The sequence below is a fragment of the Mandrillus leucophaeus genome, unplaced genomic scaffold (genome assembly GCF_000951045.1).
Source record: "Mandrillus leucophaeus isolate KB7577 unplaced genomic scaffold, Mleu.le_1.0 Scaffold1369, whole genome shotgun sequence".
NCBI classification, from domain to species: domain Eukaryota; kingdom Metazoa; phylum Chordata; class Mammalia; order Primates; family Cercopithecidae; genus Mandrillus; species Mandrillus leucophaeus.
The window spans coordinates 422,724-441,749 of record NW_012101331.1 but is presented as its reverse complement, the minus strand read 5'-3'; the positions used below and the strand labels follow the sequence as shown (position 1 = coordinate 441,749).

The 19,026-nt window shown below is 38.2% G+C and overlaps 1 protein-coding gene across 2 annotated transcripts; it reads left to right on the top strand.

Moving 5' to 3' along the window:
- Nucleotides 1–1,655: 1,655 nt before the first annotated feature.
- TLR4 (toll-like receptor 4) lies at nucleotides 1,656–14,918 on the top strand. 2 transcript variants are annotated; one of them, XM_011973282.1, is made up of 4 exons: nucleotides 1,656–2,048; nucleotides 5,636–5,757; nucleotides 6,010–6,176; nucleotides 9,834–14,918. In XM_011973282.1, exons 3-4 carry the CDS (start codon nucleotides 6,037–6,039, stop codon nucleotides 12,103–12,105), a joined length of 2,412 nt encoding a protein of 803 aa, XP_011828672.1. In that variant the 5' UTR covers nucleotides 1,656–2,048; nucleotides 5,636–5,757; nucleotides 6,010–6,036; the 3' UTR covers nucleotides 12,106–14,918. The 2 variants fall into 2 exon arrangements, with proteins under 2 accessions (XP_011828672.1, XP_011828671.1); XM_011973281.1 differs by lacking the exon at nucleotides 5,636–5,757 and having other exon boundaries at nucleotides 1,666–2,048.
- Nucleotides 14,919–19,026: the final 4,108 nt, after the last annotated feature.

Sequence of the window (19,026 nt, the reverse complement as noted above, 5' to 3'; positions counted from 1 at the left end):
TACAAATGCCAGCTCATTTAATCCCATGACAATCCTTTGAGATACATATTATCATCCTCTTTCTATCCACATTTTCAATCCTCATCATAGCTCTCATTTATGGAATGTAATGACGATGCTCTAGACTAGACGTTTTATGTAAGTTAGCTTCATTCAGTAATTCAAGACACATGTGATTATCTCCATTTTAAAGACCAGAAAACTAAAGGTTGGTAGGTTTGTATAATTTGACTACCATCGCATATCTTCATTTTAATACATTTTATAAATGTGAGCTTCTGCTATGATTAAAAATGATTACCACATTTTACAGATAAGAAAGTAATAATAAGTGTTGGTGAAGATGTGAAAAAATAAGAACACTTGTACACCACTTGTGGGAATATAAAATGGTACAGATGCTGTGGAGAATCGTATGGTGGTTGTGCAAAAAATTAAAAATAGATTTACCATATGATCCAGCAATCTAACTTCTGAGTACATATCCAGAAGAACTGAAAGCAGGGACTTTAAGAGATATTTTGTACAACCATGTTCATAGCAGCATTATTCACAATAGCTAATGTGTGGCAACAATGCAAGTGTCCATGAACAGACAAATGGATAAGCAAAATGTAGTATGTACATAGAATGGAATATTGCTCAGCTTTAAAAAGGAAGGATGCTTTGATCTATACTACACAGAAATGAACCTTGAAGACATTATGCAAAGTGAAATAAACCAGTTACAAAAAAACACATACTGTATGATTCCACTTCTAAGAGATACCTAGAGTAGTCAAAATTATAGAGACAAAAAGCAGTGCATAGTTTCCAGGGGCTAGGGAAAGGAGAAATGGGGAGTTATTGCTTAATGAATAGTGGTGATTGTACAAAAATATGAACGTAATTAATGCCACAGAATTGTACGCATACAAATGGTCAAGGTAATACATTTTATGTTATGTTATGTCATGTCATGTTATGTTATGTGATTTTACCATAACAAGGAAAATGGGGGGAAAAAAAGAAAGAAAGTAAAACTTAGTAGTTTACGTGACTTGACCAATGCCTCGAGGCCATGAGTCACCCCGCTGAGATCTGAACTTCAGTATATTCAATTCTGAAGTCCCAGACTTTTCCCAATCTTCTTGTACTTTTCAGTGTTTCACTGGAGCTTTATTTTCAGTTTTGTATGTGAGTTTCTTCACAAGAAGAGGTGGACCAAATTGCATCCTTGCAAAAACTTATATATTGAGGTCCTAAACCCCCTACCTCAGATTATGACCATATATGGAGAGAAAGCCTTGAAAGAGGTATGTAAGGTAGAATGAGGTCATTATGGTGGGCCCTCATCCAACATAACTGGTGTCCTTATAAGAAGGGGAGATTAGAATTTAGACACAGTTGCTGACATCTTGAGTTCAGACTGGAAGCCTCTAGAATTGTGAGAAAATAAATCTCTGTGGTTTAAGCCACCCAGTCTGTAGTAATTCATTATGGCAGCCCCAGCAAACTAATACAAATAGTGTTTCCACAGCTGAAACAAAACTGGAAAATCACCATCATCCTAGAGAGTTGCAAGGGCTATTTTAACAGCATCTGATGGTTTTCCTAAATTCGCCAAGCCCAGACAGAGGTCAGGTGACTTCCTGGGATAAAAGCCAACTAGCTTCCTCTTGCTGTTTGTTTAGCCACTGGTCTGCAGGCGTTTTCTTCTTCTCCTTCTAACTTCCTCTCCTGTGACAAAAGAGATAACTATTAGACAAACAAAAGTCCAGAATGCTAAGGTTGCAACTTTCACTTCCTCTCACCCTTTAGCCCAGAACTGCTTTGAATGTACCAATTGCTGTGGGGCACCGGCTTGAGGAAGAGAAGACACCAGTGCCTCAGAAACTGCCCGGTGAAACGGTGATAGCGAGCCACGCGTTCACAGGGCCACTGTCGCTCACAGAAGCAGTGAGGATGATGCCAGGATGACGTCTGCCTTGCGCCTGGCTGGGACTCTGATCCCAGCCATGGCCTTCCTCTCCTGCGTGAGACCAGAAAGCTGGGAGCCCTGCGTGGAGGTATGTGGCTGGAGTCAGCACCTCTGAACTCTCCCTCACTTCTGCCCAGAACTTCTCACTGTGTGCCCTGGTTTATTTTTGCAAAAAAGAGTTAAATTACCTTAAAGACTCGAGATCAAGTAATTCATTGTTAAAGGGCACTAAAGGCAGCCAATGGGGGTTTGTTCCATTTGGAGATTTTGAGTGCTAACAGGTTTGTTCCATTTGGAGATTTTGAGTGCATTAGGTTACGTAGATCTGCGTAAGGTCCCTGCTCTGCTACCTTGTGGCTGTGTGAAAAAATTATCAAACCTGTCTGAGACTAGCTTTCGCATCTATAAGAGAATTATAATACCTTCTTCACCAGAGAAAAAACAGACTGCTTCAGTGTCATTTCTTCCCACCGGTGGTCTTTACACTCAGCTTCAAGCAGTCCCCCTGCTCCTGTCAATCTCAGGAAGAAGATGGCTTTTGTGTGTGTGTCTCTACAGAAAGAACTTTCTAAGACTTTCTGTATGCAGTCATATAGTTTAATCCAGAGGATGAAAAAAATAAGAGAATGAAGAAGGAAAGAAGAGAGAGAGAAGAAAAAAGCTAGAGGGAAATATGTATAATATCAGCTATTGCAACAGTTTGTTTCTTGGTGAAATACCAATCAGCTGGTTGATAATCTTATTCATGGTGGATCTTTTTTGTTTTTCCCCTGCACAGACTTCACAGTTGCTTTAGAAACCCATAGTAGAGCCGAACAGCTAAGAAAATGATTTACAGTGAGGCAGGGTCAGAAACTCAAGAGAGGCAAAGCCAGCTGCAGTCCTGAAGTTGAGGATATGGGAGAAAATCAAGTAATATTTAGCAAAGACTAATTCATTATCTCAAAGCCATCCCTTCCCTCAATTCCCCGCCCATAGTCCTCCTCCTTGTCTTCTTCTCTGTATCCCTCTGCTGTTAGGTTAGTGGAGATAGATTTTCTAATTAGGCTCACTGCGAGATAAAACCACAGCCAACCTTGACTTCTTCTTTTCCCCATGTACGATTTCCTGTAAGTCCCTGAAGCCTGTCCATACCTGCCCATCCCCTTCTTGCCACTGTACGGCAGGCCCTCATTTCCCCTGGTGTTGACTCTTACACAGTGACTGCTTTCCTGATTCCAGTCTTCTTCCTTTAATTCATTCTGCACGTTCTTGTTTGTTATGTATTTGCATTTGTTGTTATTATTTTTCCTTAAGCTTTGATCTAACAAATTATCTCCTTAAAAACTTTTGATAACTCTCCATTGCCATTAGGACAGGTTTCTACCACAGGGCCTTTGCACTGGCTATTTCTTCTACCCAGAATGCTAGATCAGTGCTATTCAATGGCAATATTATGTGAACCACATATGTACTTTTAAAGTTTTTAGTAGCCTCATTAAAAAAAGAAACAAGTGAATTTAATATTTTTATTTCACTTAGCATATTTAAAATAATGTTTAAAATTTTAATATATATTTACCTATTACTGATATGTTACATTCCTTGTTTGGTACTAAATCTGGAATTTAGTATATATTTTACATTTACCATGCATCTCAATTTAGACTATTCACGTTTCTTGTGTTTAATAACTGTGTATGGCAAGTGACTACCGTATTGGTCAGTGCAGCCCTGGTCATTTTCATGGTTTAATCACTCCAGATTTCTGCTTACATGTCCCCTCCTCAGGGCAGTCTTCCTTGATTGCCCCATGTAGAGCTCTCCAGCCTCACTTATTTGCCTCAAATTCCCTTTTATTGCTTTATTTTTTTTTTTCCGGAGCACAACATTTTATATTTTTGTTTGTTTATTTTCTCTCTCTTCCTTTGTAACGGAATTGGCAAGGACCACTATATTTCCAGTGGTCAGCACACAGTAGCCACTAAATTTATATGTGATAAATAATTGAAATAATTGCCGCAGGACAAAGTCTGAGGCCCTCCTGATCTGGTTTGCCCTCTTACTTAGGTTTCACCACTCCTACCACTCACCAGCTAATCTAAGTTTGTTTTCCACTCTTTCCATGTTCATGTTATCCTCTCCTTACGACATGATTTTCTTCCCCTTTCCACATATCTAAACCTTACTCATCTTCCGAGACCCACTTTAAAATCTTCCTTTTCTGGGAAGCCTTTCCTGAATACGGACTTGATCTCTGCTTTCTCTGAACCACAGGACAAATTTTCTAAGCCTATTTTATGGCCCCTTGAGACAGTATTAGCTTTGCTCCTATCTAAACTCTTACTCTAGACTGTGAGTCCATTGAAGTCTGGAGCCACATCGTATTTTTCTTTGTAATGCCCACAGCGCTTGGCAGAAAATGTCTACAATGTGGACTTAAGTAAACCTTCATTTAATCAGTTATTCAATCAGTTATTGATTCAGCAAATATTTATTGAGCATCAACCATTTGCCAGACACCATTCTAAGTGCCGGAGACAAAGCAGTGGGCAAATCCATTGAAACTTGCAATGGAGTACAGGAGATGAACAATCCGATGGCAACAATCACATAGACAACATAATGTTAGATGGTGGTGCATCCTGTGAAAGGGAATAAAAGAGGGCAAAGAAAGAGTGCCTGGCTCTGTTTCTATTAGGCAGTACTGTCTTTGAGGCTCCATGGCTTGTAACATTTAAGCAGACATACAAATGAAGATCTGCGTGTTTGAACTCTGACTTTGCCCATATTACTTCATCTCTTTGAATTTCCATTTTCCTCATCTTTAAAATGCTTATTTGAAGATTAAATGAAAGTATACAACAAACAAGAGCTATGCTGGCATATGGTAAGGGATTAATAATAGATAATAATAATTAATGTTAACATCTATTGATCACTTATACTGCAGTGGGCTTTTAAATAAGCTCTTTAAACACCTTATCTCATTTAATCCTTCAAACAGATTCTCCTGGTTTCAAACAACAGAAAACTACAATTAGCTGGCTTCTGCAAGGAATTTTGTCAGAGAAAATGAGAGCGTTCGGAAATTAGATGGGAGCGTTAGAGAATTAGGCTTACAAAAAATGTGGGAAAGTAGGCTAGAAAGCAGCGTAAGAACGAAGACAGCATAAAGCACTTGACCTTATTTACTAGGTTCCACCATGGGAATCCATGCACTCTAAAGATTTCCCCCTATTTCTACAACAGGGGTCAATGAGCCAAGAAAAATAATGCAGCTGTCAAAATCCGGGCCGTGACTAAGGAAGGTCTGGACATCTTGACTGCCAGAGAGTCTCCCCGATGATGTGGGGTATTTAGAATGATACTGGATATTTTATTTAGTTTTTGTATTTCCAACTTTTATTTTAAGTTCAGTGGTACATGTGCAGAGCATTCAGGTTTGTTACATAGGTAAATGTGTGCCATGGTGATTTGCTGCATAGATCATGAAAATATGGAACGTGTCATGGATTTGTGTGTGATCCTTGTGCAGGGGCCATGCTAATCTTTTTTGTATGCTTCCAAGTTTAGTATATGTGCTACTGCAGCAAGCACAATATTGGATATTTTAATACCTACATTTTACATCTGGTAAAATGAGGCTCACTGAGGTTTTTCTTTTGTTTGTTTTGTTGTGTTTTGTTTTAAAAGACTTTGCCCTAAACCACACGGAATTGCTGGCATGAAACCCAGAGCTTTCAGACTCCGGAGCCTCAGCCCTTCACCCCTTGATTCCATTGCTTCTTGCTAAATGCTGTCATTTTATCACAGAGGTTAGAATGCTGAGCACATAGTATTTGCTCTTTACTTTCTAATCTAGATTAAGACATTTTATAAGTATGAATTGAGCGGATGGATGGATGGATAGATGGATGGAAGAATGGACAGATGGATGAAAAAATGTCGACTGAATTTTGTGCTTGCACAAAAAGAGCCTCCCCGCCCCCGCACCATCTCTGGTCTAGGAGAGGGGAGTTGGGAGACTATGCAGTAAAGACACTTCATTTTGTGTGTAATCATTGCAGGTGGTTCCTAACATTACTTATCAATGCATGGAGCTGAATTTCTACAAAATCCCCGACAACATCCCCTTCTCAACCAAGAACCTGGACCTGAGCTTTAATCCCCTGAGGCATTTAGGCAGCTATAGCTTCCTCCGTTTTCCAGAACTGCAGGTGCTGGATTTATCCAGGTAATGAATGCACTTTTACATACTGCACAAGGTGAGATGTTCATTGTCCTATCATTTCATCATTGGAGTGGAAAGCTTGCTTGGTGGAGTCTCATCTGCATTCACTTATTCATTCATACAACAGATGTCTTATTAACTATATAACCTTGACCATGCTACCTCTATTCTTCAGGTCTCAATTTTCTCATCTGTGAAATAGGCAGTTGGCTAAGACAGCTTCTAAGAGAAATTCTAATTTTTAGGTTTTCTTTTAAGACAGGAGAGAAAATTAGCTTAAATTCTTTCATAAGTGGCTATTTATTGACTACTTACTATATGTTGTACACTCTGCAAGAAGACAGGCATATATTGATATATAACACATAGCCCCTGTTGTTAAGGAGGCATATCTTCTTGAAAGAGTTGATACCTTAAAGTCCTGGGTATGGTCCTGGGTACATAGCATATTTTCAACACATTTTAATTACGATTTTTTGGATCTTGAAGCTGATATAAATATAGCAATATATAACAATAGGTGATAAACTATATCTAAACTAAAGGTAACAAATTGTATTTTTCAGAAGAGGGACTTCTCTGTGGCGGGTAGTCAAGAAAGATTTCATAAACTGCATAAGATTCAAACAATGTCTAGAATATTAAAAGTAGGGTAGAGGATAGGGAATTAGGAAAAGACAAGTAATCCAAGGAGAAAGATGTCAAGATTAAAGGAAAACATCTGCTGTGGGCAGGGAATAGTGGCTAAGATTTTCTTTTCTGATGCAGGGAAGTATATCGTTTGTTGTGGCAGGTGAAACTGTCATCATGATATTTTAAGGGAACAAAATTCTAAAAGGGTTTTCATCATCGGGGCCTTATTTGCAAATCGAACTAGATAATGGAAATGTTCTCTGCAGTGGTTTGTAAAACATTTCAAAACATTTTACTTATTTTTTATTATAGAAATTATTGATAAAGACTAAGGTCACAATATGAAAATCCTTTTTAGAGCAGACATTTCTGTAAAAGAGTGAACATACAACCTATTATACCCTAACTTGGATAAAGGTAGGATAAAACAAAGCGGTAATGGAACAATTCAAAGGCAGTGGTATAGTGCATAGAGCCCTGTTGGGGTCAGAAGACTGGAGCCAAGTTTACCCCTAACGTTTATAACCATGTAACCTTAGGCATATTACTTCATCTCCCTTAGTCTTAGTTTTCATGTCTGATCAATGGAAATGATGCAACTTATCCTGCTGGATTAAATGTGATAATAAATATTAATATGCTGTATATATTTAAATTTTTATAAAGTATATTTTGTAAGCATAAAGTATTATTCTTACAGAATTTCATTCGTTTTTTTAAGTAATTTCAACTTTTATTTTTATTCAGGGGTTTACATGGTTATATTGTGTGATACTGAGGTGTAGGGTACAGTTGATACCATTGCTCAGGTACTGAGCATAGTACCCAGTAGTTAGTTTTTCAACCCTTGCTGCTTTCTTTCTATCCCCTCTCTAGTAATCCCCAGGGTCTATTTTTGTCATCTTTATGTCCATGTGTACCCCATGTTTAGCTCCTACTTATAAAGCGAGAGCCCATGGTATTTGGCCTTCTATTCCTTTGTTTATTTGCTTAGGATAATGGCTATCAGCTGAATCTATGCCATTATGTTCTAAATTTCAGTTTTCTGCATGAAAATTTTGTCACATACTCTATTAAGGTAGATCACCTCTCCCCCCCTCCCTTTTTTTTTCAAACAAGTAGTTTTTCACCAAACAATGTCTGTTATGTAATTCATCTTCAATCCACTAGATACCCAAGAAACTTACCCCAGAAACCTTAAATCTGTGCTTATAGAGAGGCTAGCTTCCCTTCTAGCTAGCCCATAGGAGATTCTGAATTAGGGCAAGCACAAATAATAGCACAATAGACATCCTTTGCCTTTTCATACAGTGTTCACATACAATAACTCAACTAGTCTTGTAAGAATGCTTTGTGATAGATCAGGCAGCCTTCTTCCCCCATAGAAATCTATAATATATATGTATGTTTCTTTTTATAGATGAAGAAACTGAAGCATGAATAATTTAAATGACTTATATACATTATCATTGCTTGTTAGCCACAGACCAAAGATTTAAGTTCACATCTCCAGAATCCAACTTAATTGTTCTCTTTGTCTTAATACTCTACTTCTCTAAAGTGACTATCACCAATGTAATGATATAGAGATATAGCAAGACCCTTTAATTCTTGCCTGATGTATACAGCAATGCAGAGATAGAATGACGGGCTGTAAAAATCATATAATTGAAAGAGAGAACTGCAAAAATAATCAAGTTCAGCTGTTTGATTTATAAATGTGATAACTAAAACCTAGAGAGGAAAAGAGGTATTCAAGATCACCCAGTAGGAGAGCACTGCAGAAGCACCAAACCCAAGCTCTTTTGTCCACTCTTCCAGTGTTCTTTCTAGTATACTGCTTATCCTTTATCTAGTTACCAATAAATAACAAAAGCTTGGACCACAATGCTTTTATTATCTAGGAAACTCCTGAAGAAGCTAAAATGGGTGGGGAATATTGTAAATGTAATTCAGACTGGATTAAGAAAGAACTTATTTGTACGTTGTAATTGACAAGCACCTGCAATGACAAAGGAATTTATCATTTATCGTGATGGCTTGCTGTTTGCTGGCTGCATCAAGGCCCTATCTCTAGGACATGTCTCTGAACATTGTATGTAGGATGGCTTTCATTTCTCTTGGGATACAATTCAAAACCCTTCAGCTGGGTGGTAAACCTCTGCCTAATTGGAAATCTTCTTTCTCCACAACTCCATATTGTACACTCCAATTTCATCTCTGTACTCCAACCATGGAAGCTATTTGTCATGATTACTCTGTGTGTCATTTTTTGCTGTCAACCTTGGGGCTTTTGTGTTTGCTGTTCACTTCACCTCCTTTTATCATTAACTTCTACTCATCTTTCAATTTTCAACTTAAGTGTTCTCAGAGAAGCCTACTTTGATTCTCTTGGTCCACAACAGTTCTCTGGATGTGAACTCTTTATAGCACATGATTTTCACTTTTTTTCACAAAACTCGCTCCTATCACAGGTTACAAACATTTACCTCTGATAACAACAACTTTCAAGTGTCGAGCTATCATGTATGCACTTTTCATAAACATTAAGAGTATCCGTGACACTTATGTGTAATTTTTCTTATCTCTGAAATTGATATTTACTAGTCATTTATCTTGGCTAACAACTAACAACTATCCATATTATCTGTACCAATCAGATGTATAATCACAATTTTGTGTGACAGAAAATGGCTAAACTTGATCCAAGGCTATTACATGCTTTATCAACTGCACAATCTTTATATATGTCAATTATTGACGTTTAACTGATTTCCTTCTTATGGATTTTCTCCTCTGCTTATCATGTATGCCTAACATGACAAAAAAGAGCCTATCATTGCAGCCAGTATGACAATACTCAATCTGTGGGGCTTCTTATTTGCTCATGCCATCATCATCTGTCCTGCTTGATGTCTTTGACCCATCACATCCCGTATGAAGAACTGGATGACTAGGATTAATATTCTATTTTAGGTTCTTATTCAGCAGAAATGTTATATAATCAATGTATTTTTATTCCTGTAGGTGTGAAATCCAGACAATTGAAGATGGGGCATATCAGAGCCTAAGCCACCTCTCCACCTTAATATTGACAGGAAACCCCATCCAGAGTTTAGCCCTGGGAGCCTTTTCTGGACTATCAAGTTTACAGAAGCTGGTGGCTGTGGAGACAAATCTAGCATCTCTAGAGAACTTCCCCATTGGACATCTCAAAACTTTGAAAGAACTTAATGTGGCTCACAATCTTATCCAGTCTTTCAAATTACCTGAGTATTTTTCTAATCTGACCAATCTAGAGCACTTGGATCTTTCCAGTAACAAGATTCAAAATATTTATTGCAAAGACGTGCAGGTTCTACATCAAATGCCCCTACCCAATCTCTCTTTAGACCTGTCCCTGAACCCTATAAACTTTATCCAACCAGGTGCATTTAAAGAAATTAGGCTTCGTAAGCTGACTTTGAGAAGTAATTTTGATGATTTAAATGTAATGAAAACTTGTATTCAAGGTCTGGCTGGTTTAGAAGTCCATCGTTTGGTTCTGGGAGAATTTAGAAATGAAAGAAACTTGGAAGAGTTTGACAAATCTGCTCTGGAGGGATTGTGCAATTTGACCATTGAAGAATTCCGATTAACATACTTAGACTACTACCTCAATAATATTATTGACTTATTTAATTGTTTGACAAATGTTTCTTCATTTTCCCTGGTGAGTGTGAATATTAAAGGGGTAGAAGACTTTTCTTATAATTTCAGATGGCAACATTTAGAATTAGTTAACTGTAAATTTGAACAGTTTCCCACATTGGAACTCGAATCTCTCAAAAGGCTTACTTTCACTGCCAACAAAGGTGGGAATGCTTTTTCAGAAGTTGATCTACCAAGCCTTGAGTTTCTAGATCTCAGTAGAAATGGCTTGAGTTTCAAAGGTTGCTGTTCTCAAAGTGATTTTGGGACAACCAGCCTAAAGTATTTAGATCTGAGCTTCAATGATGTTATTACCATGGGTTCAAACTTCTTGGGCTTAGAACAACTAGAACATCTGGATTTCCAGCATTCCAATTTGAAACAGATGAGTCAATTTTCAGTATTCCTATCACTCAGAAACCTCATTTACCTTGACATTTCTCATACTCACACCACAGTTGCTTTCAATGGCATCTTCGATGGCTTGCTCAGTCTCAAAGTCTTAAAAATGGCTGGCAATTCTTTCCAGGAAAACTTCCTTCCAGATATCTTCACAGATCTGAAAAACTTGACCTTCCTGGACCTCTCTCAGTGTCAACTGAAGCATTTGTCTCCAACAGCATTTGACACACTCAACAAGCTTCAGGTACTAAATATGAGCCACAACAACTTCTTTTCATTGGATATGTTTCCTTATAAGTCTCTGCCCTCCCTCCAGGTTCTCGATTACAGTCTCAATCACATAATGACTTCCAAAAACCAGGAACCTCAGCGTTTTCCAAGTAGTCTAGCTTTCTTAAATCTTACTCAGAATGACTTTGCTTGTACTTGTGAACACCAGAGTTTCCTGCAGTGGATCAAGGAGCAGAGGCAGCTCTTGGTGGAAGCTGAACGAATGGAATGTGCAACACCTTCAGATAAACAGGGCATGCCGGTGCTGAGTTTGAATATTACCTGTCAGATGAATAAGACCATCATTGGTGTGTCTGTGTTCAGTGTGCTTGTGGTATCTGTTGTAGCAGTTCTGGTCTATAAGTTCTATTTTCACCTGATGCTTCTTGCTGGCTGCATAAAGTATGGTAGAGGTGAAAACATCTATGATGCCTTTGTTATCTACTCAAGCCAGGATGAGGACTGGGTAAGGAATGAGCTAGTAAAGAATTTAGAAGAAGGGGTGCCTCCCTTTCAGCTCTGCCTTCACTACAGAGACTTTATTCCCGGTGTGGCCATTGCTGCAAACATCATCCATGAAGGTTTCCATAAAAGCCGAAAGGTGATTGTTGTGGTGTCCCAGCACTTCATCCAGAGCCGCTGGTGTATCTTTGAATATGAGATTGCTCAGACCTGGCAGTTTCTGAGCAGTCGTGCAGGCATAATCTTCATTGTCCTGCAGAAGGTGGAGAAGACCCTGCTCAGGCAGCAGGTGGAGCTGTACCGCCTTCTCAGCAGGAACACTTACCTGGAGTGGGAAGACAGTGTCCTGGGGCAGCACATCTTCTGGAGACGACTCAGAAAAGCCCTGCTGGATGGCAGATCGTGGAATCCAGAAGAACAGTGGGTACAGGATGCAATTAGCAAGAAGCAACAACTATCTGAAGAGGAAAAATAAAAAACTCCTGAGGCATTTCTTGCCCAGCTGGGCCCAACACTCGCTCAGTTAATAAGTATTAAATGCTGGCACATGCCAGGCCTTATGCTAAGGGCAAGTCATTCCATGGTGCACAAGATATGCGGGGTTGCTAATCTCAAGGAGCTTCCAGTGCAGAGGGAATACATGCTAGATTAAAATACAGAGCCTTCCAGGTGGGCGTTTCAACCCACTCAGCCAAGAAACCTATGACAGAGAAAGTCATTTCAACTCTTACCTCATCACGTTGAATAAAGACAGAGAAAGCAGAAAGAGACATTGTTCTTCTCCTGAGTCTTTTGAATGGAAATTATATTATGTATTATGTTATAGCCATCATAAAACCATTTTGGTAGTTTTGACTGAACTGAGTGTTCACTTTTTCCTTTTTGATTGAATACAATTTAAATTCTACTTGATGACTTCAGTGGGCTCCTGATGCAAGATGCCCCTTCAATTTTAAGTCAGTCTCCTTACAGAGGTTAAGGTCTAGTGGCTAATTCCTAAGGAAACCTGATTAACACATGCCCACAACCATCCTGGTCTTTCTCGAGCATGTTCTGTTTTTTCACTAATCACCCCTGATAAATTTTTATTTTTATATATCAAGTTTTCATTTTTTTATGTCTTGCCTATAAGCCAATATCATAAATAAGGTTGTTTGAGACCTGCTTCAAATATCCACATTTATTTAACCACTATTTTTCAAGGAAGTATGTAAAGTACCTTCTGTCACTTTGTCACTCGATGTCATTGCAAAGTTATTGCCTACTAAGTTATGACAGTCTGAAAGCAGCATTGAAATAATTTGTTTAAAGGGGGCACTTTTTTTAACAGGGGAAGAAATTTTCTGCTTCCTGTTTTTATCATGGACAATTTGGGTTAGAGGCAGGAAGGAAGTGGGATGACCTCAGGAGGTCACTTTTTCTTGATTCCAGAAACACGGACTGATAAACCTGGGGTGACCTCATGAAATGAGTTGCAGCAGAAGTCTATTTTGTTTTTTCAGAACAAGTGATGTTTGATGGATCTCTGAATCTCTGCAGAGAGACATAGAGGGCTGGGATCCCTCCTGTGTACCCTCTTCACTGCCAGGAGAACTGCTTGTGAAGGGATTCAAGGCAGGAAGTATACATTGCTGTTTCCTGTTGGGCAATGCTCCCTGACTACATTTTGGAAAGAGTGGATGTTATCACTGAGAAAACAATGTGTCTGGAATTAATGGGATTCATATAAAGAAGGTTCCCAGAAAGCAATGTTCATCCAGCTTCCCCAGAAACAGAACATTCAAGAAAAGGACAATGAGGATGTCATCAGGGAAATGAAAATAAAAACCACAATGCGATATCACCTTATACCAGGTAGAGTGGCTACTATAAAAAAAAAATGAAGTATCATCAAGGATATAGAGAAATTGGAACCCTTCTACACTGCTGGTGGGAGTGGAAAATGATGTAGCCATTGTGAAAAACAGTATGGAGTTTTCTCAAAAATTAAAAATAGAACTACTATATGATCCAGCAATCTCACTTCTGTATATATACCCAAAATAATTGAAATCAGAATTTCAAGAAAATATTTACACTCCCATGTTCATTGCAGCACTGTTCACAATCACTGTTTCCAAAGTTATGGAAACAACCCAAATTTCCATTGAAAAATAAATGGACAAAGAAAATGTGCATACATATACAATGGGATATTATTCAGCCTAAAAAAGGGGGAATCCTACGATTTATGACAACATGAATAAAACTGGAGGCCATTATGCTATGTAAAATAAGCAAGTAACAGAAAGACAAACACTGCCTGATTTCACTTATATGAGGTTCTAAAATAGTCAAACTCATAGAAGCGAGAATAGGACAGTGGTTCCTAGGGAAAAGGAGGAAGGGAGAAATGAAGAAATAGGGAGTTGTCTAATTGGTATAAAATTATAGTATGCAAGATGAATTAGCCCTAAAGATCAGCTGTACAGCAGAGTTCCTATAATTAACAATAGTGTATTATGCACTTAACATTTTGTTAAGAGGTTAGATCTCATGTTAAGTGTTCTTACCATATATATATACACAAAGAAGCTTTTGGAGGTGATGGATATATTTATTACCTTGATTGTGGTGATGGTTTCACAGGTATGTGAAACTATGTCTAAACTCATCAAATTATATATATTAAATATATGCAGTTTTATAATATCAATTATATCTGAATGAAGTTATAAAAAAGAAAAGACAACAAAATTCAGTTGTCAAAACTGGAAATATGACCACACTCAGAAGTGTTTGTTACTGAGTGTTTCGGAGTGTGTTTGGTTTGAGCAGGTCTAGGGTGATTGAGCATCCCTGGGTGTGTTTCTATGTCTCATGTACTAGTGAAAGTAGATGTGTGCATTTGTGCACATCTCCCTGTGTATCCTCATCAGGGCTGTATGTATTCGAAAGTGTGTGTCTCCATGATCATATCTGTATAGTAGAGAGTGTGATTCTATTTCTTGAAGAATACATCCATTTGAAGTGGATGTCTATGGCTGTTTGAGATGGGTTCTCTACTCTTGTGCTTGTACAGCAGTCTCCCCTTATCTCATATGCTTGGTGGATATGTTATTAGACCCCAAGTGGGTCTCTGAGACCCCAGATGGTACCAAACCTCATATATGTAATATGTTTTCCTATACATAAATAGCTAAGATAAAGTTCATTTTCTGAATTAGGCACAGTAAGAGATTAACAACAACTAATAATAAAATTGAATAGTTACAATAATATATTGTAATAAAAGTTATGTGAATGTGATCTCTTTCTTTCTCGCTGTCTCTCTCAAAATATCTTACTGTACTGTACTCACCTATTTTCAGACGATAACTGACCGCAAAACCTGGGAAAGTGAAACTGTGGATAAGTGAGGAACTAACATACATACATGATTGTTTGTCTATAGATGTATGCATCAATTTCTTAGTATGCTTGAAAATGTGTGATTTTGTGTATATCCATGCTACATGTAAGTGTGGTTCTATTTGTATTTGAATACGAATTCTGCATAAATGTGTTTATTCAAGCAAATGTACAAAGCTCTGAGAAGGAAGATCAACATACAACTTGGAGTATTTCAGGGCTGAAATATCCAAAGCTGACATTGGCCTTCTTCCTGTCAGTTCCCTCTCCCAGATGGAAATTCTAGAAATGGCAGGTGAGGTGGACAAGAAGGGAAAGAAATTATATGCATAGAACAGAAGGAGAAGAAAGAGTAAAGTCAGGCCTCAGACAGCCTCTTTGTAGCTCTTTAAATCCTCTGGATTTAAGAGGGATGAAGGGTGGAATAAGCAAAAATTAATGCCAATTATAATGCCTTAAATTTGTGTGATCTCTTACAACTTGAAACATATTCACAAAACTATAACCATATTTGAATATCTCATTAGCTGAGTGAGGTAGCAAATCAATAATTACTTTTTCCATTTTATTGATGGCAAAGCTGAAGTTCAATGAAGTAAATTTGTCAATAGGCCACAGAGTAGGAAAGTGACAAAACCTGAGCCTGGGCCTCCAGGTCACTCAAGGACACTTTCTTTCTTCCACACCCAATTGCTTCATGCTTAAAGTTGGCAAAACAGGAAGTGAAACTCCTGCAGTTTTCTGTGTGGTTGACACTAGTCAAGGGTTTCTCAACTGAAGCCATGAATCATTAAGCCAATACATATGCATATATGTTATACACACCAAATGATTCATTTATAACCCTATCTTTCCATAAAGGACTCGAAGGAGCTTCAAACAAGGGATACGTGAACAATAGGGTGAATCAATAATAAGTAGAAAATCTGGACATAGAACAAAAAGAGGAGAGAAAGACACCGAGAATGAGCATTAACACAGTGCTTTCCACTTTTCTGGTGTTTTGCGTAGTGTGGCTTTTGGAGAAAGTCAAAACTCAGATTCACTACTTATCAACTGTGTGCCTTGGCTCCACTTCTCTGAGTCTACTTAGCTCAAACGTAAAATGAGAATAGAAATATGACTTTGTAATGTTTCTCTAAGGATTGAAAATCATGTATTATGTTCAATACAGGGACACTGTCCTTATGGGTGAGTACTCCTCTAAGACTTTATAAAGAGGGCACTAGGAAAAGCACTGGGAGGTCTTCTCAGTAACAGCACTAAAGTAATTGCTGCTTTTCCAGCCTGTGGAACCACAGAAGTGACTGTAAGTAAAATTAAGCATTTCTTTCTGATTTGGTCTCGACTCATGGGATTGTCAGACCCCAGTCTTCTTCCGGACTCTATAAACTTTTTAGAAAGCATCAGCAGGCTCCTGGAGAGGCTTATATGAACTCACACAGTATGTGACAATGAACTCCCTGGAAGAGTGAAAACCGAAGTCTAAGCCAGTGTCTCCATTTACTTGTGTGATTGTGGGAAAGTCACTGAAATGCTTTGAGGCTCAGGTCTTCATACACGAAATGGAGGTAATAATACCTTGTTGGCAGACCTCACTTGGTTGAAATGATAACGTTGATAGTTACAGTAGTTACATTTAATTGATCGATTGTTTTACGCAGGGGCTTTATTTGTGCTATCTCATTTAGTTTGTCACATCAATGAATTAGAAAGATACTAAAGTATTTCCAATTTACAAATGAGGAGTTTGAGTCTGGGAGCCATTCTATCATGTGTCCACTGTCACCTGTTCATTGGTGGCAGCACTGAGATTAGGTTCTAAGTCCACTTCCCTGCAGAGGCAGGGCTTCTAAATACTGTTCTATGCCAAGAGTACCCTACTCTCACAAAATGCATAAAACTTCCTATCTCACCATTATAATTTTGACTGATATTAAACAAAGAGAAGTATTATTGTTATTACTTGTTTTTATTTATATTACAGCTGTAAGAGCCAGGAAAAATAAATCAAAGAGCTATGTGATTAAAGATTTTTTAACAGTGAACAAATCAGGCCCACTAGATGATGGCCTTTCTTTGAATAACATGCCTAGGCTTGCTCTATCATGTCTATAGTTGGTCTGACTTCCTGATGGGCATCACAGACTTGTGATTAAACACAGAGGTTATGGGAGAAGTTCCAAAAGCTTAGGACTTTCCCCAGATGGTTGGAATAAGATCACACACTCTGGCTGCCCCTATGGAGATCACCGAACTTTTCAACTCAAAGTAAAATCTGTGGAGTAAATGGTTGATCAAAAGGAACCAACGATATTGAGCACCATGCATGATCTTCTGATTGTTACTGCTACCTCGTGAGTTAAAGGCTACTCTTCTCATTTTAGAAATGAGAAAAGAGATGCCCAGAGAGGACGAGTAACTTGCCGTAGGTCACACAGCTTATATTAATCACGATAACATTTGCCACGCCTTCTGTATTTTTTTTTAAGTTGAAGTCTTTAGTGCATGCCTGGTACCATTTTAGTTTACATCATTTAATTGTTAAAATGACCTTCTGATGCAGGTATTTGTAGCTTTGCCATTCCACAGATGAAGAAACTGAGATGAAAGGACTGACTTGTTCAATTGGAAGGAGCAGAATCAGGATATGAACTGGGGTTGGCCTGATTCTTGGGGCTGCATTCTTTCCATAACATAATTTCTTGCTGTGATGTCCTGGGCTACTCTGCCAGGGATGGTTAGTGGAGTGAATGGAGAATAATTTAGACAAGGTCAGTAACTCCCATGCCATCTAGAAATTAAAAGTTTAAAAGGCAGAGTCTGCAACTCTCCTTGATTTCTACAGAAATAAAGATGATCCCTCCTGTGACAGTGCTAAGTGACAATTCTGAGTGTAAATGCACTTTTTGGCACAAATTGTCCTGTCCTAATAGTCTTGATTATAATTATAAAATAATGGGTTTCTGAAAGGCTGCAAGCAGTTCTGGGAATGGCAATAAGAGTTTGGAAACGACGTGATGTTTATGAGAGAAGTGTTTTGTTGAAAATTAAACTCACGTTTAGGAGAAAGGATTGTGTTGTATGCTCCCAGGAAACTATCTCACTATGTAATTAAATCAAAACCGGCCAGTTACCAATTTGAGCTTTTGACTCATACTAACAACACTCCATTTCCCATGGGCCAAGCAAGGCAGGACTGACCTGAAATAACCTAGCTTGACTCTATCCACAGCCATCCCAGGACCTTGCCCCTCTGTCTTTGTAGGGCTCAGCCATGAGATGCTAGTGCATGACCCTTCTTCCTGGGACTCTCCTTGTCTTTCCCTTTAGACACTTTCTGGAAGGTCTCTTCACCTCCTCAGAAAGGAATAAGCACTCTTTCTATTTATGGGATTCCCTGGGAGACACTATATAAAAATAGAGTAAAAAAAATCTGTTAAAAAAAAGACAACTTCATGTTGTTTCTACTCTGACTTCATTTTTTTAAAGATGGGTAACAAAGACTCTCTTCAAGGTTAGAAAATTTATTTTAATTTCTATAGATTTAGACAGTGAAAGTGCAGTGTTGTTACATGAATATATTACATGATGCTTTAGTCTGGGCTGTTAGCATAACTATCATCTGAACAGTATACTTTGTACCTATTAGGTACTTTCTCATCCCTTAACCCCTTCCCACCTTTCTGAGTCTTCATTGTCTATTATTTCATTCTCCATGTCCATATCTACAAATTATTTAATTTCCACCCGTAAGCGAGAGCATGGATGGAACTGGAGAAAAGTATTTTCTATTCCAAGATCAGTTCTTAGATCTTGTGTCTCTAGATCACTTGCTCTCTCGCTTACATTTTTTCTGTCTTCTTCTAGCCTCCTTTTCAGCCTTCATTTTGACAAAGAATTCCAGGCAGTCTACATCTGATTTTATTTCAATAGAACTAATAAAATGGGAATCATATATGAAGAAGACAAAGTTGACCAGGTCCCAAACTCTCACTTGTAAACA